General features: G+C 38.6%; 1 protein-coding gene across 1 annotated transcript in view; it reads right to left on the bottom strand.

Annotated features, from left to right (window-relative positions):
- Positions 1-24,613, bottom strand: part of sdk2b (sidekick cell adhesion molecule 2b) — a 428,005-nt gene that overhangs the window by 270,812 nt on the left and 132,580 nt on the right. Inside the window, exon 6 of the mRNA XM_048611111.1 lies at positions 2,333-2,444. Coding sequence (XP_048467068.1) covers positions 2,333-2,444 — 112 coding nt within the window. The remainder of the gene's footprint in view (positions 1-2,332; positions 2,445-24,613) is intronic.

Raw genomic sequence — 24,613 nt, 5'->3', positions numbered from 1 at the left:
AAATTATACCTTCAATCCCTTCGTCCAAGCCATTTATATGAATTGCGAAAGGTTGAAGTCCCAGCATTGGTGCAGACAACTCATTACATTTTGACAACCAGAAAATTACACATCTATGTCTACTCTCTGTTTCCTGTTCGCTAATCAATGTTGTATTCCTGCCAGTGTGGGCTTTTGTTTTTTGCGATAACATTTCATATGGTACATTATCGAGTGCCTTCTGGAAATTGAAGTACATTACATCTACCAATTCTCCTTTATCCACAGCATATGTTACTTCCTCAAAGAACTCAAATAAATTGGTTAAACATGATTTCCTTTCAAAAACCATATTGACAATGCTTGAGTATCTTCAATTTTTCTAAGTGTCCTATTACAACGTGTTCAATATTATCTTCTAATATCTTCCTTTGAACACTTGTTAAACTATTATCTGTTTTCTGTTTCCCTCCTTATTCGAATAAAAGAGATACACTTCCAATCTAGTACAATCTACCTCGAAGCCAGGGAACTTTAAAACATTAAAACCAATGTATTAATTATCGCACTAGCCATTGCTTTCATGATACTAGGATGAATATCTTCAGTATTACGCTTTTTGTCAGCTGCAGCTCCAACAATTTTCTTGATCCCACTTCCTTGGATATTACTTGTATCTTCTATAATGAAAACTGATGCAAAATACCCACTCAATTTGCTTGCATTCTCTTTAATTTTCATTATTAACTCTGCAGACTTACTTTCAAATGATCAATATTCACTTTTGTTAATGCTTTTCTATATTAAATATTTATAAAAATGCCTGTTTTATATTTCTAATTCTCTCTCATACTCTAATTTTCCTTCATTTTTAATTTTAAAATCATTCTTTGCTTTTTTATCCATATTATTCACAGCTATCTTTGTTTATTTAAATACTTTTTCTTAAAGTTTGATATTATTTTTAATTTTGTTTTTAATTGACAAAGGTTGGTGAGTGCTTCCTTTGGAGCTTTTCTTTCTTGTTCAAATTTATCTATTGTCTGTATTCTGAAATACTTCTTTAAATGTTTCGCACAGCATCTCCATTGACATAACCTCTGGATGGGATGCTCTGAGGGTCGGCATGGACTTGTTGGGCTGAAGGGCCTGTTTCCACACTGTAGGGATTCTATGATATAACCCCCAACCTAATTTGCCGCTTCACTTCAGCTAGTTCTGCTTTTATGCCCTTTTAATGACCTTTATTTAAGTTTAAAATACTCGCCTTGGATCCACTGTTCTCTCCCTCAAACTGAATGTAAAATTCCATCAAATTATAGTCATTGTGACCTAGGAGCACTTTCATTATGAGACCGTTCATTAATTCTATTTCATTGCATAATACCAGATCTAGCTTGCCACACATAAAAACATGAAATTGCATGAGAAACTCAGCAGGTCTAGCTGATTTAAACTAATGAATTAAAAGTTGTGCTCACCACACTAGCGCTTTTGGTATGTGTTGATCCTCAAAGGGAACTCCTGGACTGAGAAATCAGATCTTGACAGAAATGTGGTGGTGCCTAGCAAGCTCCACAAACAGTGATATCTTCTCTTTCATTCTTTTCCTAGTGGATTTGTGTCATTTTTTTTTTAATAGTTCCCATAAATCCACAACTCTTAAAGCTTCTATGCTATTTGATTGCAGTCACAGACACAGGGATTTTGTTCCCATTTTTCAGATTTCTCCCAAAATGAATGACTTCATTTATACAGCAGCAAGAAACCCATCAGCCTGTGAGTGCAGTTTGCAGAGAAACAGTGTGCTCCTATTCCCACCTACTGCAGTGATTTATAGTACTACCAGCTCTGATTTGATACTTGGAGTTTGTGCGCAATATTGTAGCATCACACATGAAAGAGTGACGATTTGAAAGATGGTCAGAAATCCTTTGTCACTGTTTTTCTAACACCCTTTTGGAAGTCAGCCAAACGTGTTTACTATCTTTTGTATCCAGACCACATTCAAGTAGAACTTACACTTTCCCTCAAAGGTACTAATCTCATCAGTGCTTCCAAAAGAAGCTAATAATGTTTTTGAAAACTATTTAAAAAGATAAAACTGCATTGTGTCTGTATAATAGCTTCACAATTTTCAAAGATGCCATCTACGGCTGATTATTTGAAGCTGTTCAAAAACACTGTAATTGGAATAACTGTGGAATTGCTGCCATTTCGCTAAACATCCAAATCTCCAAAGCTTTCTTTTAAATCAACAATTTCTGTTTTTCAAAAAAGAGATTGATGGAAAAGTGCTTTCAACAATTATTTTCACTCAAAATGGAGGATGGTGAGAATTTGAAATACTGACCTGGCATTGGCCACACATTCCATTGTAACCTCAGGGAACCCGAAGATTACACTTGTATTTTTTGGCGGGATAATTATAACTGGAGCTATGGGATCTGCCGGAGCACCTGTATCTTTAAGAACATAAAAAGACAGAAACATTATCTGAAAATGGTTGTATCCACCTGAGCGTACATTTATTGAAACACAAATGTGTAACTGTTTTCGAGCAAATGTTAAGGTGAAATTAAATGCTCACACTTTTTGTAGTGATTCAGTTTTAAGCTTTAAAGTTGAAGTCTTCACATTTTCATAATAAGATAATCCCACATATGATTCATTAAAAACAACCAATCCTGGTAAATGTGTATGTCTACTACGATTTCATTGTACTAATTTGACCCTGATCAGTAACCCAAAACCAAATGGAGTGGTAACCAGTATTACCTACCATTATAAGAATGTCTATACTTGCATTTCCAAAATAGATAATGGGAAGCTTTAATACAGATGCATCATGAAGCACACAGAACTCCTTAGAGATCTATTTTTGCACATTGTTTGCCAAAATTGTCACTGTAAAATTGAGCATTAATCTGGCAATATTCAGGTCAGTGAGGATTGTGAACATAAACGCACTTAAATTAGGATTGTCCATTTAAATATTATACCCAGGCCAAAATTCACTATATGAATATGATTTGGTAAATAGGAATTCTATCCTCGAATCAAATTTGTATTTAGTTGGAGAACAGACATCAAAGAACTAGCCATCAAAGATAGCTGTGTAAGAGAAGGGGAGAGTTATAGAGACTGAAAAATTGATTCATTAGAATAGTACAAATAACCAACTATGGTGAATGTAAAATTTCCAGCTTCTGAAATTAACTTTATTTCACATAATCGTAGGATCATGTTTAAAATGCCAATTTTCCTTCATTATCAAAGCAGGGGATGGGCCAGCTCAGATTGCAGATTTCACAGCTGTGAAACTCAGTCGGGGTTGGAGGAGGGGGTGATGAGGGGCATTATGTAGAGGGTATTTGTGTTCCTCTGAATGTAATGACTGAATGTAATCTGAATAGGCCTTTTACTCAAAGATTTGCCTAGGTGGCATGATCTTTAAGCCAGCTCCCTGAATGGGTCAGGTGGGGGACAGGGGACTAAATAGATTTCTCTTTGAAAGACCCTTTGATGGGCTGAATGGCCTCCTTTTGACCACAAAACGCAGCACAAAGACACTCGATAGAAGCTGTGAGAAGGTAAATGGGGGCGAATAGGGGACCTAGAAACATGAAAGGGATCAGGACACTTAATTTCTTTACCTGGCCCTGCACTGATTTCCATAAATGTGTTTTCTATGATCTGATACCAGCTGATGCAAATCCTTTCTGCTCCTTCAAGCTATCAGTTGATTTAAGGCTCCTGATGCCTATATTGGTGCCAACTTTAAGATTCAAGCGAATTCTATCTACCGAAAAAAGGCTGCGTGTCCACTGAAGGTGCCTTTGTACTAAAAGTCACTGTACTCCATTTCTTCACTTCCTCTCTGCGGGTCAGTACTGCAGCCTGAAAGTATGGGCTAGGTTAAAATCTTCATGTCTTCCACAGGAACAGCTTATGATAATCAAAATGCTGATTATTTTACAGCAGACGTATTGGCCACGTGACAGCTGCTCTGATAAGGCAGAAGTGAAAAATAAGGTTGCCTCTGACATGTTGGAATGGCTGTGAAATGATCTATAAAATGTTGGTCCCAGGACAGCAGAAGGTGTAGATCCAATGCCTCCGGAGTTGTTACAGTTGCAGAAACTTTTCTTTCTCATCTAATTCAAGCAGTGTATTTGAAATCATCAAAGGAATACTCATCCAGAACACTGTGTGATGAGTTTTAAATAACAGCAGCAACCAGGAATAATAAAGGATTCAAAAAGAAACATTCAAATTCAAGAAGAGGCAGATAACTCACAACACAGCTAATGCACAAAGAAGACGATATAATAAAACAATGATCAAAATGTAATTGAATTAAAGTTTTTTTTAGCAGAAACTAAAACTGCATTTGCCTTTAAGAATCTGCTTGATTAAGGTAAATTCTTGCACTTTCATGTGTCTAGTTTATATAAACATGCATACTGGACAATATCACCATCAAACCAATTCATATGGAGCAAACATTTCTTTCTTGAAAAGACGGAGCTTTTGCACTATTTTGCTTTGAATTTTTGTAAAGTAAGTGTGTTCTATACATGTTTGAATATGCTTTCCATTCAATGTATACATGCTCATTTAGAAATACAGTCACATCACACACTCTTTTAAATCATTCTATTATTCGCCTATAGAGGGGAGCCAAAATTGCCCAAGCCATTGCCTCCATCATGACATCAATGCAATTTGCTGTATACGATAAAGATGTATAAGTCTCTTGGTCAGTGATTTCTCCCCCGAGAATGGGAACTCTACTTTACAAAACCATCCATACAAGGAGCCAACCAAGAAACTGGCCCAAGTTATCCACTAGCATCCTTAATTTAAACAAAGTTCAAGGGTAAACACTCAATGGTCTACAGTCCAATGCCACAGTTATCCACACATCTCTTGTTCAACATTCCTATACATGTTAAAATATTCAGATCTACTGTTGTGAAATATCTTGCTCTTTTATTGATTGTTGGAAGATATGTTTAGAAGTGGTGATGCATAATAGGTTCTTTCAAATTAATTCCATCACTTATCTTCTCATCAGTACAGAGGTGCCTTTCAATCTGACAGGTACTGATTAACAAGAGCATTATGGTCATGTTAGGCTTTACAAGTATCTCAGTTCTGTGTTATTTCTAGCTAACAGACAAAATGGATTAAAAAGAGAATAAAATAAGTGTGCAGAAATTGGTTATGGTCCATTATTAGATACACAATTAATAATATACCTGATTCAACTAAAAGGCCTAAGGTCAACATTAAATTGGACCTGGAGTCTCATTCCAATTCTTTAGGTGAGCAGCTGGTATTGTTATGCCTCCATGAAGCAGATGAATTCCAGACCAGTAGACTCACCTGCAGCTGTCTTCAGGTTGATGTCCATATCAGGTGACTTTAGTAAGGCCATCGGGAATGGGGTGATTGGGGTGACTGAAGGCAGCGGCATCCCTCAGCCATGCTCAACTAACTGAAGATGATTTCAGACTAAATGCTGCTCTGAGGCAGTATATACTATCATTAATATACAGCAATATCAGAAATGGAACTCAGACCAATGTCCAAGCAGTCAGGATGAATAAAATGCAAATTTTGTAGGATCTGACTTAACTGCACCAAAAAGTCCAATCCCTGTATTTTCTTTTCAAATAATTCTGAAGCACTTGTTCAATAATCCCACTCTCAAAAATGAGAGGGGGATTCTAGAAATTATAAAAATGTTTGCGCTTTCTTGGCCTATGATTACTAGACTGTATGCAATTTTAGCAGCTTCTATATTGATTTAAGTGCCAAGTTAGTGCTGTCAGCTCCTAACTTACAAGTCTGGTGCAGAGGTGCAACATCAACATAAAGAAATTTGCTATGGTTAGAAGGCAGGAGGATTCATTTAGCTCCATATCTTTCCAACAGCCAGCGTTAGCAAATCTGGTAGTTTGGTTTTATTGTTTCTAACAGTGAAGTGACATTTGTGTATTAGGATTCAATGCTATTAATATGAATAAACAATTAACAGCATTACAGTAGTTTAATTTACCTAATTGAATTTATACTTAGCGAAAAAATGACAAATTCAGGTCTGTGTAAATTAAGTGTTAATAGTGGCTCTGGCAGAGCCTACAAAGACACAATTCAAGAACTTGGTTGCTCCCAAATTTCTGCAGATAGACTGGACAGGTGCAGTAGAGGACTTTGATCTTTGAAGTTAGCCTTTGCTGAGATTATGGATACACTGAACATTCACTTGCTGGTAAATATTGAAAATTCGTAACTGGAACTAACTGCTGTGATTTGTGTTTTTAAACAATTATGCCAATTTTAATTTTGTAGCCTTTACTGTTGAATTCTTGCTATAGCAAAGTACCAATCTAAACGAAACAGGCTTTGCAGCACCGGCAGATAAAGCTGATGTAAAAGTGACATGATAGTCACCTCCAAGTGACATTTTACAAAGAATTAAAGACAAAATTTATGTTACTGCATCGCAGCAATTAAAAGGATTTGCCAAGTTCGAATCACTTTGAGATGTATCATGAATTAAAGAAAGAAAAATGTGTATTCAGACAGCTTTAAGTCACAAATCTAACCTTATAATTGAAGTGTCACTGCCCATTACCCAAACCTTAATACAGATACCTGGACATTTCCAACTCAAATAAAGCTGTTGTTGCAAAGTGCTTTGGCATTAGGCCAATGCCATTTACTTCTTTATAACAATGTTACCTTTTTCAGCTTCGAGGAAAGAATAGTCTAGAATAATTGCTCCATGTTCAGATGAAGTATAAATTACAGCAGAGATTCCTTCTATATTTTGAAGAACTAACAATGGCATCTTAATGTTTTGACAGATTCTGTACATTTTCATGAAAATTAAAAGTATTTTTTTAACTTAACTGCATTCATGACCTTAGAGTGTCAGGAAATAATAAATTAAATGAAATACTGTCAATGGTATTGGAACATAATACTTTAATTTTTATTAAACATAACATAGTTTTATAAAATAGTAAAGCTTTATTTTTCTCCTCATTATTTTGTATTCTCCTTCAGACTGGGATGAAGAGCGCCTAGGTTAAGAATTTCTGCGTACTTCTATCAAGACCATATTCATCCAGAAGAAAACTGTCTATTTAGGATACAGTTGTTCCCATCAGTCCCATCCCCAATGCCTGACAGCTATAGATCTGAATTATTCCAAAATGACTAGCTGGCAGCCTGAGGCCATCCCAGTGTGATTTGATTTACAGAACATGAACAGACCAGCCACTGAAAAGTGCTGATCTGATATGATCTAAGAGAGTTCCAGATGACAACAGGATTGAAGCTGCATAATCAGATTTGGGTGAAAGAATTTGCTAAACTGCTTTGAAACTCACTTCAGGAATCCAGATTTGGTTGTTACTCTCATCTGAAATTCCTCAGATGAGATCTTGCATTTGTTTGAAATTGCACCAGAGGCATTGACTCAGCATGGTGGAGAACATAGAACATAGAACAGTACAGCACAGTACAGGCCCTTCGGCCCACGTTGTTGTGCCGAACTTTTACCCTAAACCTAAGGTCTATCTAACCTCCACCCCTACCTTATACTATCATCCATATGCCTATCTAATAGCCGCTTAAATGCCCCTAATGAGGCCGACTCCACTACCCTCTCCAGCAATGCATTCCACGCCCCGACCACTCTCTGAGTAAAGAACCTACCTCTGACGTCTCCCCTATATCTACCTCCACTCACTTTAAAACTATGAAGGAGAAAGCGGAGTTTTATTTGCAGTGCAGCTTCAATACTTCTGGCTTTTTAGCTGATGCCAATGCAATACCAGTGATTTTTTAAAAATCTATGACACAACCATGTGCCAACACAGATGTGAAAAAATCAATGGTAATTTGGGGATTGCAAAGCACCAACACAGACCCAGTAATGTAGTACAACTTTGCATAGCAGTGGTGTTAGACAGTCCCAATAGGATTTTAGGTTATCAGGTGAAGGAGCAAAAATATTCAACCAGAAAGCAAATGTACAGAACTCTGAACGTAAGCTTGAAAAGAAGGAAAAGGGAACATTCATGTAAGTGTTAAGGGGTAATGTTACTGTATATCACAGGTTGGTTTGCATTCTTTAACTTCTGGATACTTCTGTTTCACAGCCATAAGTACCTCTGGGCTAAATGTAAAACTAGATTTGCCTGTGTGAGCTTCCCAAAATCACTTAATGCATTGATTACGAAAATCAAAGTAAAGGATTCTCTTTTTTTTTGTCATTTTCAATTGTTTTTCTGCAATGATTCAATGTCATAGATCAGTCCATAGATTGAAGCACCTTTAATTTCTCCTATCAATCAGCACCAAGCCAAATTCCAGTTCTAATATGTGAGTGTGAACAATGAAACACAGAGCCATTATAACTCATTAAAACAGAAAGCATTGGAAATACTCAGCACGTCTGGCAGCATCTGTGGAGAGAACAGTCAAATTTGACTCCAAATAGCATCTCGTTTTTGCTCACCATAGATAATGCCAGACTTGTTGAGTATTTCAGGCACTTTGTTTTATTTTGATATTTTGGACTTTTTCTTTCTTTTACTTTGGCCATTGTAGCTCAGCCTGATTCTGTTCGTGGAATTTATCTATCTCAGCACAGTTACAGCTAAATAGCAACCATCAAGGGTAGCATAGCAAACGTTGGTCCTTTCAGGTGTGGGGGTTCCCTGACTGTGATTAACTAATGCAGGGTGCAGCAGAGATCAGTGCCGATAAATCATTTTCTTTTAAAAAAAGGATTATCAGAGTGCTTATAGAAAATCATTTCTATAAATACTCAAGTAATCATTGATCTCGTGCAAGAGGCAATCCTCAAATTTTGGCCCTGGATTCTTCATTTTTTAATATGTATTTTGGGCTAGTATTCGAAATGGGGTTAGTGGGAATAGTTTGGTGAATAATTTCAAAATTGCTGTTTTCTGACAGAAATATCAGAAGTACTGGCAGACAGCTTGGGCAAGCCATTCCCTGCTGGGTTCAGGACCATGGCCAGCAACCACTATCGTCATCACCGGCAGTTCCAAGCACCGGGCATGGGATGTCATACCCTCACAAGCGTTGCCGATGTAAAAGTTGACACCCTACTTTTGCCTAAAAATATGGCCTCAGAAACTTCACTTTTGCATCAGTATGTGTGGTATTCTCTCCCTTCGTGACACTGATTATCAGAATGCTAACAAAACTATGATACTATACATGGACAGGAACATCAAGATAGGCTGATTGGTTTTACATTTCAAACTGATCTGTATTAAAGCAGAATGTGTATAAGGCATTGGATAAGGTGAGATATTGATAGGCTAGGAGAAAGGAAACAACCTTATTTAATAATGGAAAGTTGTATTTATATAATGCCTTTAGATTCAAGTTTGTTTCAGTAAGGCATAATGAAGTAAAAATGAACATCAACTGGACAAGAAAGGGGTGCAGGTAGGTGGTGGCGATTTCAGGGCTGTAAGAGACTCTGGAGATGAGTGGAAGATGAAAAACTATGAAGGGATTTACACATAAAGATGATCACTTCAAAGTGAGGGTACTGGAGGAAGAGATGTTGATGTAGATCATCGCAGGCTGATGACTGAGAAGGGCTCAATGTAGGATTGGGTATAAGCAGCAGAGTTTTAAATGAGATTGAACATTATGGAAGGCAGAGAATGGTCAGTGGCTACAACATTAGTATACTCAAGGCAGGGATGGAGGTGGACAATGTCACAGAATTGGAAGGAGGTAGATTTTGTGATGGCAAGGGTACTGGTAGGAAAGCTCACTTCAGGTTCAAGACAATCCTGAGGTTGTGGACACTTACAACCTGAGACAGTGGAGGAAGTAAGAAACACATCAATTGGCATGAACTTTTCAGTAGGGAGTTACCAGATAGTTTCTCCCCTCTTCCTTGTTTGGGGCCGTGTTTGCCCTGGCTGTGATTAGCCAGCACGGCACTTATCAACGATTAAATATGAAATTTTTCTGTCCAATTTGATAGCTGAATTTCTGACATTATAATGGTGATGACAATACAAAAGTGTGTCACTTGTTGTAATGTACTTTGGAATGTTCTGAGGTTGTGAAAATTACTATATAAATGCTCATCTTTACTTCCTTTGAACTACTATACTACATTACTATAAAATGCTTGCAACCATTGAGCTATTGGAGATATATCTGCAAAGAAAAATTGAAAATTGAATGTATTGTGGGTCATGCCCTGACAAATTTTTTTCAAGATCTTAATCTTTCATACCCAGGTTTGCCAAGATCTGTAACAACCTTCTTCAGGACATGTCAGAAAATATTGTCACTTGTACAAAAACCAAAGAGAGGTTCAAGTCTGGTTTATAATTGATTGGGATTTTTAATTTCAAATTTAAGTAGCCAGGATTCATCCAGATTAGGTTAGGAATTAATTAGAATATTTCAAAAATTCTATTTTTTGCCTGTCAAAGCAGTCAAGATGGTTGCAATCATCCTCAGAAAACAAAGAAAAGTTGAGTATCCAATGTTTTGAAGCTTTAAGTGATAATCCAATGGAAATACAAACTTAACCTATTTCACTTTGGCCATATTTTCCTTAATGAACTATGCGACATTCATCGTGAGAAAATAATTTCCGTATCATTGAATGGATCATGTTTTGAAAACTGGAAGGGTAGGTGCTATATGGGAGGTGTAATAATTTCTGCCTAATTCTTGATATACAGTGACAGTAAAGATTAGTGAGGATTGTAGGTTACACAGTCACAGATAAAACCTTACCAGCAGATGTCCTTTCACCTTCATATGCTGAGAGAAACCAAAAAAGAAAAAGGAAGCTGTCAAAGGAACAATCAATAGATACACACAATGAACAAAACAGTGTGAAATGAGCAAGAATGGAACAGTTCTGCCTCCAGAAATCCTTAACAGCGCAGAGACAGTGATGTTATTCAGCAGGCTCATGTCTTCAAGAATCCTTAGACAGCCTGTGGCCAGAATATTCTGCTGAAAGAGTTTGTTAATACTCATACAGAGAGATAGGGACAGCCTGCAGCATAAACAGGTTGAGAAATAAAACTTCCATCAATAAGATACATAGTAGAGAGAAGGCCCTCGGCTGAAACTTCATGTTAAACCCACTGATTAAATTCTTCAGCCAATTTTCACATGTATTTTCTGCATAATAAAAATGTTTTGATTGAATACAGTTTCAAAATCATGTACAATGAAATCAAACTAAAATTAAACAGGCTCACTTTAAATTGTGGCCATCTTTACTGACAGATGGTCAGTAACTAAATGGTTCTAGACCAATTTTTCATCTTATTGATCCTGAGGGCTGTGGATGAAATGCATCTTATAAGGAAGCAGATCTCTTTGCCAGGCTGCATTGGGAAATACCTAACATTTCTTAATTTTCAGAATATACATAAACATAAATTACTAGAAAAGCTTAAGGTCGACTTGAGGACCATATTGATGATCACCTGATTTATGCGATATTGAGCTTTTGTTTGTGAAGATTGTTATGTAAAACAAAACATACCTTTCAACAATGAAGCATAGATTACATTGTTTTAATGCTTTATGGTTTTACCAGAGAAAAATAGTTGAAAAATAATATGAATATTTTTCTGCTACTAAACAGGTAGATTTAGGTTTGTTCCATCAACAAGTAGTATCAATTATTTAGAGGAGAAATGATATATATTTAAGCTTGGATTGTGAATATATGTGACTGTATCATCTAAACAAAGTTCTATTTGTGGACAATTGCACAAATTTTCTAAGGCTCCTGAGAGAGCACTTTTCAACCCCATGAACACTAACATCTATAAGGACAAGGGCTGAAGAAACAATGGGAAAAATACCATCTACATATCCTCCTCCAAAATATTCACCATCCTGACTTGGAACTACATCACCACTCCTTCAGTGTGGCTGAGTTAAAATCCTGGAACTCTCTCCCTAACAGCATTGTGGGGTTGCCATCGTCAAACAGTCTGCAACTGTTCAAGGTGACAGGTCACCACCACCTCCTCAAGGGCAACCAGGGATGAGTAATAAATGCTACCCCAGATGTCAATGCCCATGTCCCATAACAGAAAAAAACTCTTCCAACTTCATTTCAACACCTGATTTATCTGTGTCAGTTTCCCCATGGTCTTTACAATGGTTTGGCTTGTTGATAGAACTCAGTATAGTGCAACAATTTGGGAATTCTCTGAATACATGTACATACCCTTAAGTGACTCATTGTTCTGAAGAAAGTAATGGCTCAGCAGGTGCTAACTAGTTAGTGCTGAGTGGAATGCATATATATGTCGTTATACTTGACACATGTACAAAGGGAAATGTCCAAAATAAAAGATTCTTTTATACCATTAAGTGCATTGTTTTGGAAGTGGCTTAAGGGGGTCTTCTATAAATTTGAGAATGATTTGTGATTTTGAGTTGAGTTTTTTCGTAAATTATACATTTGAAACTTCATTACTGATAGGTAGGCCAACAGGTTTTAGCAAACAAGGATGAAACCTTTCCAATATTTCCATGGCAAAATGTATACTTTATATTGATTAGTTGAAAAGAAACCCATCTTTCAACCAAGATGTTAGTAAGAAAAGTCCAATATTTTAAAAAAATGAAAGAACTGCTGATGCTGGAAATCAGAAACAAAAACAGAAATTGCTCGAAAAAAAAACTCAGCAGGTGTGGCAGCATCTGTGGACAGAAATTAGAGTTAACGTTTTGGGTCTAATAGCCCTTCCTCAGAACTGATGGTAACCAGGAAACAATTGTTTTTTATGCAGAAGCTGGGTGGGGGGAAGGGGTAAGGAGTAAATGATAGGTGGAGACAGCCCATAGAGAGAGAAAAACAGTTGAACAGACAAAGGAGTTGATAATGGTCAGGCTGGGAGAATGAATAACCTACTAATGGGGACTATTAGAGGATAACAATCAGCAGTGTGTAATAGCAGACCATATGATAACAAGGCTTGGTGTGTGGGGAAGGGGGGCTGGGGTAAGAAGATGGGAGAAGGTGCCTCAAACCCTAAAACTGTCGAACTCGATATTGAGTCCAAATGGCTGTAGAGTTCCCAAGCAGAAAATGAGATGCTGTTCTTTCAGCACTGAAGCACTGCAGCAGGCCTGAAATAGAGATGTTGGCTAGGGAACAAGGTAGAGTGTTGAAGTGGCAGGCAACTGGAAGCTCAGGATCTTTTTTATGGACAGAATGTAGATGTTCCATGAAGCAGTCACCCAGTCTACGCTTTGTTTCCCAATGTAGAGGAGACTACATTGTGAGCAGTAAATGCAGTAGACTAGATAGAATAAAGCACAGGAAGAGCGCTGCCTCACCTGGAAGGTATCTTTGGGCCCATGGATACTGAGGAGGGAGGAAGTAAATGGGCAGGTGTTACATCTTCTATGGTCGCAAGGGAAGGTGCAGTGGGGCTGTGGGGGAGTGTTGAGAATGAAGGAGGAGCGGACAGAATGTCCTGGAAGGAATGGTCCTTGCAGAAGGCTGACAAGCAAGGGAGGGGACTATGTCTCTGGTGGTGACATCCCATTGGGTGTGGCGGAAATGGTGACTACGATCCTCCGGATGTGGAAGGTGGTGGGATGGGAGGTGAGGACAAGGCGGGGTGGCCCTATCACTGTTGTGGGGGAGAACATCCAGGGTGAGGGCTGAAGTGTGGGAGATGGGTCAGACCTAGCTGAGGGCTCTGTCAACTACAGTGCTGGGCAATCCTTGGTTGATGAAGAACGTGGACATTTCAGAGGCCCCCTTGTCGAAGTTGGCATCATCAGAAGAGATGTAACAGAGATGGAGGAACTGGGAGAATGGAATAGAGTCCTTACAAGTAGCAGGATGTGGGGATGTACAGTTAAGGTGACTGTGGGAGTTGGTGGGTTTGTAGTGGGTATTGGTGGCCAGCCTATCTCCAGAAACAGAAACACTAATGTTGAAGAAGGGAAGGGAGGAGTCAGAGATGGACCAGTGAAGGTGAGAGCAGGGTAGAAATTGAAAGTGAAATTGATAAACATTTCTAATTCTGGACAGGGAGAGGAAAGCAGCACAGATGATATCATTGATATACCAGAGAAAGAGTTGTGGGCGTGGGCCGGAATTGGCCTGGAACAAGAAATGTTCCATATTTCCTGTCGCATCTGATCATGAACTAGAAAGCTGGAGCAGACTCAAGGAACTGGCTCACTTCTGCTTTTATGTTAAGCATGTGCCTAACTGTAACATAAGTAAATAAGTTACTTAAAGTGAACATCTGTAAGTATCCAGCTCTTTACATACCATTCATAATTTCAAATCAAAACAGCAGATATAATGTTATTTTAAAGATTTTTATAATTTATTAATTGAATGCATTTCAGCCTTACTGGCTATGCCAGTATTTAGAGTCATACAGATGTACAGCAGAGAAACAGACCCTTCATTCCAACTTGTCCATGCCGACTAGATATCTCAAATATATCTAGTCCCATTTCCCAGCATTTGACCCATATCCCTCTAAACTGGTCCTATTCATATGCCAATCCAGATGCCTTTGAAATATTGTAATTGTACCAGCCTCCGCGACTTCCTCTGGCAGCTCATTCCATACACACACCACTCTCTGCATGAAAGAATTGCCCTCAGGTCCCTTTTAAATCTTTCCCCTCTCACCTTAAACCTCTGCCCTCTAATTTTTGATGGCCCCATCCCAGGGAAAAGAGCTTTTCTATTTACCCAATCCATGCCATTTGTTTCCCATTTCTATCTACCTTTAAAAAGATGGTGGTGAGCTGCCTTGTTGAACTATTGCATTCCACGTGGTGTGCAGACATGTACAGTGCCATTAGGAAGGGAGTTCTTAGATTTTGACCCAGCAAAGAACCAAGTGAAGTAGCAGCTAATGGCTCATGTCAGGACAGTGTCTGGTCTGGCGGAGAAGTTGCAAGTGGTTTGTTACCATTGAACAGTTGCCCTTGCCCATCTAGATGGTAGAGGGCACAGGTTTGGAAGGTGCTGTTAAAGGAGTGTTGTTAAATTGTATTTTGTACATGGCGCCAACTGCTGCCATTATTTGTTAGTGTTGGAGGGAGTGAATGTTGATGGAAGAAGTAGGTGCCAAGAAAGTTTTGTTTTGAATGCTGTTGAGCTTCTTGAATGTTGCTTCGGCTTCGCTCAGCCAGGCAAGTGGGGTGTATGCGATCAAAATCCTGACTTGTGTCTTGTAGATATTGGACAAGGCTTTGGGGATTTGGGAAACGAGTCACATCACAGAATTCCCAGCCTCTGACCTGCTTGTGTAGCTACAATATTTATAGGATGGTTCAGTTCAGTTTCTGGTCAATGGTTACCTCCAGGATGATGACAGTGGGGAATTCTGTGATAGTAATTACATTGAAAACCAAAGGGAGGCTGTTGAATTCTGTACTGTTGGAGATGTAATTGTTTGGCCTTTCTCTGGCGTGAATGTAACTTAGCTACTTTATCCTGAAAGTTGTCCGGGTCTTGCTACATACAACATGGACTTCTTCATTATCTGAGGGGGTCATAGAAGTTGCAAAACATTGTTCAATCATCAGTTAATATCCCCATTGTTGGCCTTATACTATGAGTGAAGGTCAATGATAGAGCGGCTGATGATGGCCGAGCTTAGGGCATTACCCTGCGAGATTCCTGCAATGATGATGTGGAGAGATGGAGTGGAGAGATTTCATCCTGATTCTCATTGACTTCAATCTTGTTTGGCTCCTTGCTTTCACACTTGATCAATTGCTCATTTGATGCCAAAGGCAGTCATTCTCACTTCCCTGTGAGTTTCAGCTCTTTTCCTCCATGTTTGGTCATGGTTGTAATGAGGTCATAAACTGAGTGGGCCTGGCAGAACCCAAACTGAGCAGCAATGAGCAGGTTATTGCTGAATAACTGCCACTTGGTAGCACTGTTAATGACGCCTTCCAGATATTTTCTATTTCAACCTGTTAAGAGATGTCATCACACACCTCTAGAGCAAGTGGGTCTTGAACCTGGGCCTTCTAGCTCAAAGGTAGGGAGACTACCACCACACCACCTTGTTATGACCCTTCTATCATCTTGCTGATGATTGAGTATCAGTTAACCACTGTGGATTTGTCCTGCTTTTCTCTATACAATGAATTATCCTGTTAACCTGGCCAACATTAACCTCTCAAATAACACCATCAGAAACTCACACCTCCTGGCATCTATAGGTCCTGTCTTTGTGTCAACTGACCACTGTGTTTGCCTGCATAGTTAATGTCTGCAATTCAAAAGGTAATGCCTTTGATTGGAGAGCATTTAGTATTCCAAGCACAATAATCGTCAATGTATACTCAAAAACTTTGCATATTTTATGGTTAGTGAGGAGACAGAATTTGAGAGAGGAGGCATAAGATGCTGATGGACAATGTGTAACATTTGTTTCTGCTCCTTTGATTGTCATTAACAATTTGTTAATCTTGCTCCCTTTGACTTTAGGAGTCAGCACCACTCTGAAGAAACTACCAGGTGATGGCAGCAGCAGTAACAATAAGAATATTTCATAACTACCATAATGTTCACTATCCCAACTTCCAGGAAGATAATCATTCAGAGACACACTGAAATTGGCAATCTGCCTTTGATCAATGATTGGTATTTCAGTCTCATCCTGTTTAGGTCAGACCTTGATAAGACAGCTCACAAGTAAATTTGTTATAAATGTAATCATGAGGTTAAATGGACTTTAATGTATCTGCCTGTCAGCTGATGAGAAGTTGTATCCAAGGATGATCAGTGCTCATAACAGAAGATTTGTATCTGCAATAGAAGATTATGTTGTCCATTTCCAAGGTAGCATCATATGTTTTTAATTCACTTCTAAAATATATATCTTGCTAAATAACTGTTTTGATTTATATTGTATACACTCACAAAAATTATGAATAGCCACAGAATTAGTGTGAAAGTATGCAAGGGTTTGGGATAGGCAAAACATTTTAAAAAGGTTTAAGAATTAAATATAGTTTGCTACAATGTAACTGTATTAAAAAAAGAAGCTGTGGCAAAGGATTGCATTAATTATGTTATTCATATCATTTGAGATGCTAATTCACCTCAGAAGGTATCAGAATTGATCCCAGCTGGAAAAAAAGATAATTGGAAGGACAGTACTGTAGTGGTGGAATTGTGAGAAGTAAGACCAGAACGGAAAATGGTGGGAATCTGGGAGAAGTATGGTGCTGAAGTCTTGTGATTCTAATTACCTCTATATTCAAGACAATTGGTTGAATTATTCATCTGTCTGGATATCCAATTAGAGAGACCCCGTGGGTTGGTAGGTAGTATCTGCCTTTAATTCAGACGTTGTGTGTCTAGGTCACACTGTGGCTACCTGTGGTTATGGATGGAGCATTTGTGATACACTTAAACAGGTCGATGATCAGCTTGTTCATCCTCCTGACAATTTGTGGGAGCCTGCACACATTCACTGACTGTCTCAATCACTCACTCACTGACAGTTTGGGATTGTGCCTTTAATCCATAGTAAGACTAATGGGGAGGGTGGTGGAGAGTCATATGATGTATGCTGAAGTCAGCCTGACAACAGGCCTGGGTGAGAGTGCGATTGGACCTTAAGGTTTTGCTGGGAAGAATGTGCAAGATGCTCATAACAGGTGAAAGTATTAAGAGCATTTTTGTTTATAGTGGTTCGTCTGGTATTTTTTAATGTTCCAGTGAGTTGTTGAGAATGTCAGGTTATACTTTATACTGTCCAATAGAATTGGTGTCTAAAGAATAGCTTATTGGAATTTCTGTCAAGATACAAGGCCTTTTGTGATTTATGTTGCCATGGAGATAGGGCAAGGATTTCTAAGGTACCCTTGAAACTCCTAGATAAGTTAGTGTGCTGGGATTTGGGAGAGGGGGAGCAGGGAGGCCAAACAATTCCATGGTTCCTTACTCAAGAAAATGGATTGGAATCTCAAATTTTTGAGTTTTGGAAATAAGGCTGGAAGATTTACCTAGCTTGCACTGGAGAAAGAATCACCAGCAAAATCTCACATACTGAAAGGCAATGTTGTAGGATTAAAAATTACCAGGCTGGGAAAGTGGGGAGGAAGGGATGCCTGGGGGCTAAGAATCACTTTGGACTGAGTTCTGGAAACCTGAATGATTGACCACATATGGTACAGTTTTTTAAAAGTATACTTGTGAAGAGTATCTTTAGTATATGTAAAGTGAAGAATTCTGTTCTTACTTTTAAAGTTTATGTTCTGTATCAAAATTACTGTTTAGACAATAGTCCTTTTAGAATGCATACAACAGTAACAGCCTTGTCATATCACGCCTTCAAGTATCCAGCAGAAGGTCACTTTAGTGTAAGTTATCAGTCTCTATAGGAATCTCAACTCTGCTAATTTTAAAATGACAGGCATCATAAAGTTCATTGCTTGATGCAATGTTCACATTGAAAGTGATTTAGTCTTTAGTTGCAAACACTAAGGGAGGTAAATTTTCAGAAAATAGTGCAAATGCCTTTGAAGCCTAAACAAACAATTCTACTCTCACTTCTGTTTATCCTGTCAGAATGTTGTCACCGTGAAGTTTGAGAGTTTTGTTTTAGCACTACTACCTTGGAGAATCATAGAAGATGTACAAGTTGGCCCACTGGATCTGTGGAACTCAGGAAAACCTAATCTCACTGTTCACCTTTTGATCTCTCTCTTATCATTTGAGACACACCTTTAAACTGTCTCATCTAATCCAATATGTCCTTAAATTGTTTGGTGTCATATTTTGTTTTTATAATGCTCCTGCCTCAAGACATTTCATTACACTATATAAATTTGCTGTTGCAAAGCTGTAGCTGTACCTTGCTAACAATATAACATGAAGGGATGTCTGTGACAGCTTTATACTGGGAATTGCTGACAAATGGGTAAGACTCTGACACACAAAAATTCTTATAATTAACCTTCAGCAGATCTGCCAGAATTTGACCTTTAATTATTTTTGCTACAGTACCTGGTTATAAAACTGACAAAAACTGAAGTGAGTTTGAAATTTTACTGAAGGTGTGAATATTGCCTGTCCTTAAAATTTTCCCTGATTCATTTATGCTTTCAATAGCGTGTGTGTACATTGACAAGTATTTAATAAAAATGTATTTAAGGATATAATTTAAGTCAATTCATCAGCTATTTATGAATTCTAGATGCAATTAAATTAAAGTTTAATAACAGATTTGTAGGTGAAAGGAGACAAACAATTTGAAGGACAATATTGATTCAGTATAATTGGGAGTCAATACATGAGCTTTCAGTGGTAGACAGGGAATTGCTATTAATGAAGGACAAATGATTTTGCGTACTGCCGAGTGGTGTTTTCCAGTTATTCTGCAGCCAAGCCAACTCTAATGTTCTGAATTCTACTCTTAGCCAGTTATGTCCAGAACATAAAACCAATAATAATAATAAGGTACAATTGCTTACCATGGAAAATAATGTAATTATGCATCAAATAACACTACAAATTGACCAACAACAGTGATCCAATAAGAATGAATCAATCAAAAATAAAATAGATGTGTCAAAGCTTTCTCAAAAGCGTTAAATGAATAGCTAATATTAAAAATCTAACAGGGGCATTAACAGTTAGAGTATAGAGCTCTGTCTTGTACAATACCATACAAAAATGTCATTAACCTTCCTCTAACCTTGCTGGGTTTCGAGATGGTACTGACTGCTGGCAATATCAGAGCAGATTGGCAGGGTCTGGTGCTATGGTCTGTTCTGACAGTACTGAAGAAATAGAATAGCCCACGTTTCCAACACTCATTTCCACCATGACGTTCAGATCCCTGTGCATGAACCAGGGTGCAAATCTATCCACAATCTCTGGGACATTCATCCCACAGTGGAACTGTGAAGGGCTATTCTTGGCTTACAACATTTGAAACAGTGTATAGCTAGGTTTTAACTATAGGGCCAGTGGTGTGAATGCTGGAAGACTCTTGTACCTGTGAGTATCTCCACAGCTGCTGAACGCAAGATAGTGTGAAATCGGTGTGGCGTAGATGTGGCTCATGCTTAATGAGTTAATGCCATTAAATTGCACAAGGAAACTTGCTACAGCTCACAGAGAGATATGCCTGAAACTGACATAACCAAACTTTGGGGAATTTCAGCTATAGTTTCTAGATCTAAATATGTCTAATGAAGTAAAGGAAGTCATTAAAATCAACTTAGCAATTCGAAATAAAGATCTACATAGGATTAATACACCAGCCTAATAAACACTTGCTGAACCATATACGAAAGAAGAATAGAACATTTCACTTTCTTTTAAATTACTGGGGTCAAAATCTCAGCTCTCTGACATGGTAAGAAAAATGGAACTTCATGAGGGAAAAGGATAAATCCAAACTTGAGAATATCTTCTTGAAATGAAAATGTCTTTAGAGGATATCTCTGCTCAGCGCACAAAGGTGAATGAAGAGCTGGAACAGAAGCAAAGGAAGCAAAATGAGCTATACGTTCTGTATCAGCAATCCAAAGAAATGGTGGTTGGTTTACAGAAAAATCTACAGCAACTTGCACATAATACAAATCAGGTTCTGCAGAAGCAGCTAAAGAAACACTAGCCTGAGCTCAAAGTGATGCTGTAGAAAATGACAGATCTATAAAAATGGGTGGAGATGAACAGTGCACACAATTTTAAAAAAAAGCTCCCAATCACTCAGACATTTCAGAAATAAGTGCAGACAATGCTCGAGTGAAAAAACTCAAGTAGGAAATGGGAAACAAGAAGCACCAAAGCAGGAAGTGGAAGAGGTTCAGACATTAAAGAAAACCAGAAAAAAATAAATGTTTAAGAAGCTAGATGTTATTAGAGCACGTTATGGAAAAAACTTACTGGACCAACACAAGGCAAAAGCTTTGATTAAAAATATGGAAACATAAAAACAGAAAATAGTAGCAGAAATAGGTCATTCAGCTGTTTGAGCCTGCTCCACCATTGAATATGATCATGGCTGATCATCCAACTCAGTACCCTTTTCCTTTTCTCTCTCGATTCCCTTTGATCTCTTTAGCCCACAGAAACAAAGAAGTCAGAACAGGATGGAGCCATTCAGTCTTTTGAGCCTGCTCTGCCATTCATTATGATCATGGCTAATTATTCAATAGACACACTCATTTTTCCCCATCCCCTTTGATCCCTTTTGCCCCAAGTGATATATCCAACTCTTTACTTAAATCATTTAGTGTTTTAGCCTCAACTGCTTCCTGTGGTAGCAAATTCCATAGGCTCACCACTCCACAGGCAAAGAAATTTCTCCTTATCTTAGACCTAAATGGTTTACCTCACATCCTCAGACTGTGACCCATGGTTCTGGACCAGCCCACAATCAGGGACATCTTTCCTGCATCTACCCTGTCCAGCCCTGTTAGAATTTTCTTGCTTTCTATGAGATCTCTCCTCATTCTTCTTAACTACAGCCAATATAGTCCTAAATGATTCAACTTCTCTTCATATGCTGGTCCTGCCAGACCAGGGATGAATCTGGTAAACCTTTGCGCACATGCTCTATAGTAAGAAAACCTTCCTCAGATAAGAAGACCAAAACTGCAAACAATATTCCAAGTCTCAACAAAGCCCTGCATAACTGTGGCAAGATATCCGTGCACCCATTCTCGAATTCTCACACTATGAAGGCCAACATACCATTTGCCTTCTGCACTACCTGCTGCATTAGCATACTTACCTTCAGCAACTGGTGTATGAGGACATCCAGGTCTCATTGCACATTCCTCTCTTTCAATTTATACCCATTCAGATAATAATATGCCTTCCTGTTTACAGTATCAAAGTGGATAACCTTACAATAGGGAATATTCCACTGCATCTGCCTTGCATTCTCCCACTCTTCAGCTTGTGTATTTCTAACTTCTTCTTGGAAACTCCTTCTGGAATTAGAAGAATTCAGGATGTAAATCCAGGAGCTTGAAAATGAGCTAGAAGATGTTAAAGAGCAAAACAATACATGCCAAGAAAATTATGAAACACTTGAAACAACCTGAGGTACTATGTTGAATCCGAATAAAATTTTGCTGTAATGCATCAGGAAAAGAGTTCCATGAAAGAAAAACAACACAAACAAAATGACAGGAAATGTAACTGATGACTGTAGAAATTAATGGCTCCTCACCTGTTTTTGTAAATGGTTAAACTTTCATTTGGAAAGTTGGGAATATTGTATGTGTACATTGCCTTTAAGAGAGTTCACCTCTCAAGACTTCCTGAGCTGTGTGCATAGAAGGTTATGTGTCTGCTTGTCAGTCTGTGGTGGGTTTGCAAGCTGCATAAATAGAAATGAGTCAGTTTGCTATAACGTGTGCTTTACAACTTATATTGGTTTTACCCTTTTAAATAAACTAACCCATTCTATTAATAAGTCATTTGTCAAGGATTGATTATTAGACCATTACCATCAACATAAAGGTTCCTAGTCATCTCTGCCAAACATAGAACCCGAGGTGTTTATAGCCCAGACATAGGTAAGTGGTATTTTGCCCATTGTTTGCTGGAGCAATTCAAAATTGACTTCTTGTCTCTTTAAAGCCCGATATCTTTCTCTGCTTTGCACATAATTCCAATTTTCCATTTAAATTAAGTTGGGACCACAAGCTATGTTTCAACAACGTTCTGTATTCAGGCTATCAAATCATTTAATAACTTTGAGATACAAGCACTAAATTTCATTTTATTCTGCTCTGTTGATTTTGAAGTATGCTCATTATTTAAGTCTCTGATTAGAAGTATAAGAACAATCGAAAACTGAAGAAGAAAGAAAAGTGACTCCTTAATATGATTACACTAAGAATGAATAATTAAAAGACTAAGATAAAGATCTCAAAAACATCAAAACCAGTAAAGTGTTGCAGAAATATGTACCTCTGAGGCTGAAAGAAACTACAACCATCGTGTCATATGTGATGGTTTACAAATCTGTGCCACATCACTAAAACCTCCGAAGCAATGCCTGACTCTGTTCCTGCCACAGTTCATCTGATGTTGAAGACTTGGCCTTTTTGACTTAACTATTCTGATGCACTCCTACCCATGGATTCACCATCATTTATCTCTGTAATCTACTCCAGCCCTCCAGCCTTCTAAGACATTGACACTCCTTTAATTAGTGTCTCCTGGGGAATTGCTGATATTTTTCATTCTGCCATCTGACGTATGCCAGCCTCTTGCACCACTGAGAGACTTCTCCTGATTCACTTACAGTATGGTCCTGCACTTCAATGCTGCACTTTGGAGCTTAACAGCACCTCTCATTGCAATTCTACTGCAAGGTCACTTTGTGTGCATGGACAAGCACCCTGATCATGAATTTGACCAGGCTGCATCTCAGGGCTCCTGGCTTGTTCTCCTACTGCTCACTCATCTTGTGTCGACTTGGATGCTCACAGCATCTCTGTCTTGCCTTTTAGTGCAGACACAATGCTGGGTAGCGTGTGCTGGTTGTCAGCTGTCACCATTCAAGAGGGTGGACATGTTGTTGTATTGTCATCATGTTATACCTGCACTATGGGCCTATCAGCTGCCAGAACAGACATACTGCCTGTGTACCAACCAAATGGCTATGTTGCAAATTTGGAGGGGAAGAGTGCTTAGTCATGCCAGGGGAGACACCCTTCAACTAGTGGGTGCTGGCACAGTATATCATTGCTTGCCTCCAATATCATTCCAGGGTTTGGACACTGTCAGGGCACAATTGTCCCCTTTGTAGGGGGTTAGAAGGCAAATGTTAAGCAATTCACCAACCGTTTTGGATCTTCCTGCCCTATCATGGGCCATTTCATCTTGAGCTCAGAAATAGGAAAGAATTGAGTGAATAAAAACAACTGGCAAAGCTGGTACTGCTGGTGTGGCAGTGGGGTAGGGGTAGGGGTCCCTTGTGAGTAAATAGGAAATGTAGAGGCCATGTACGTTTAGTACTGTGGGAGAATTGGGTTGTTAAGGAGTGAGTGAAGCAAGATTTTTATATGTAATACTGCCAGTGGCAGAGCATGACCTTTGGTTGGAGATGAGTGCAATAGCAGAGATAAAGTGATCGTAAGGTAGCAGAGAGAAGATAGTGATACTCACCCTGGCAGAATAGAGAAAGTCATTGAGCTTTGTCCTATACTGCTGCATGTTCCTCCAGACAAATGGGCCTGCATTAACCAAGGTGGCAGGGTCTGCTGTCATGTCCTCCACTGCCGGTCCTGGAGGAAATAGATGTTGCCCCTCTGCATCACCCATTCACCAGGGGCTCCAGGTCCTTGTACACAAACAGGAACACCAGTTCCCCTTTTGTAGTGGTAGGATTAAAAATGACATCTTCAAACCAGATCATTAAGGGTTAATTGGACATGACAACAAGCAATTAAATAAAGTAGAAAAGTACGTGGAAACGGGCCAAATGTGAAAGCAGCTTCATCGAACCCCTACAGTGCGGAAATAGGCCATTCGGCCCAACAAGTCCACATGCCTCTCCAAACAGCATCCCGCCCAGACCCATTCCCC

Source organism: Rhincodon typus, chromosome 23, assembly GCF_021869965.1.
Source record: "Rhincodon typus isolate 14 chromosome 23, sRhiTyp1.1, whole genome shotgun sequence".
Taxonomy (NCBI): Eukaryota; Metazoa; Chordata; class Chondrichthyes; order Orectolobiformes; family Rhincodontidae; genus Rhincodon; species Rhincodon typus.
This window is presented reverse-complemented; position numbering and strand designations above follow the sequence as displayed.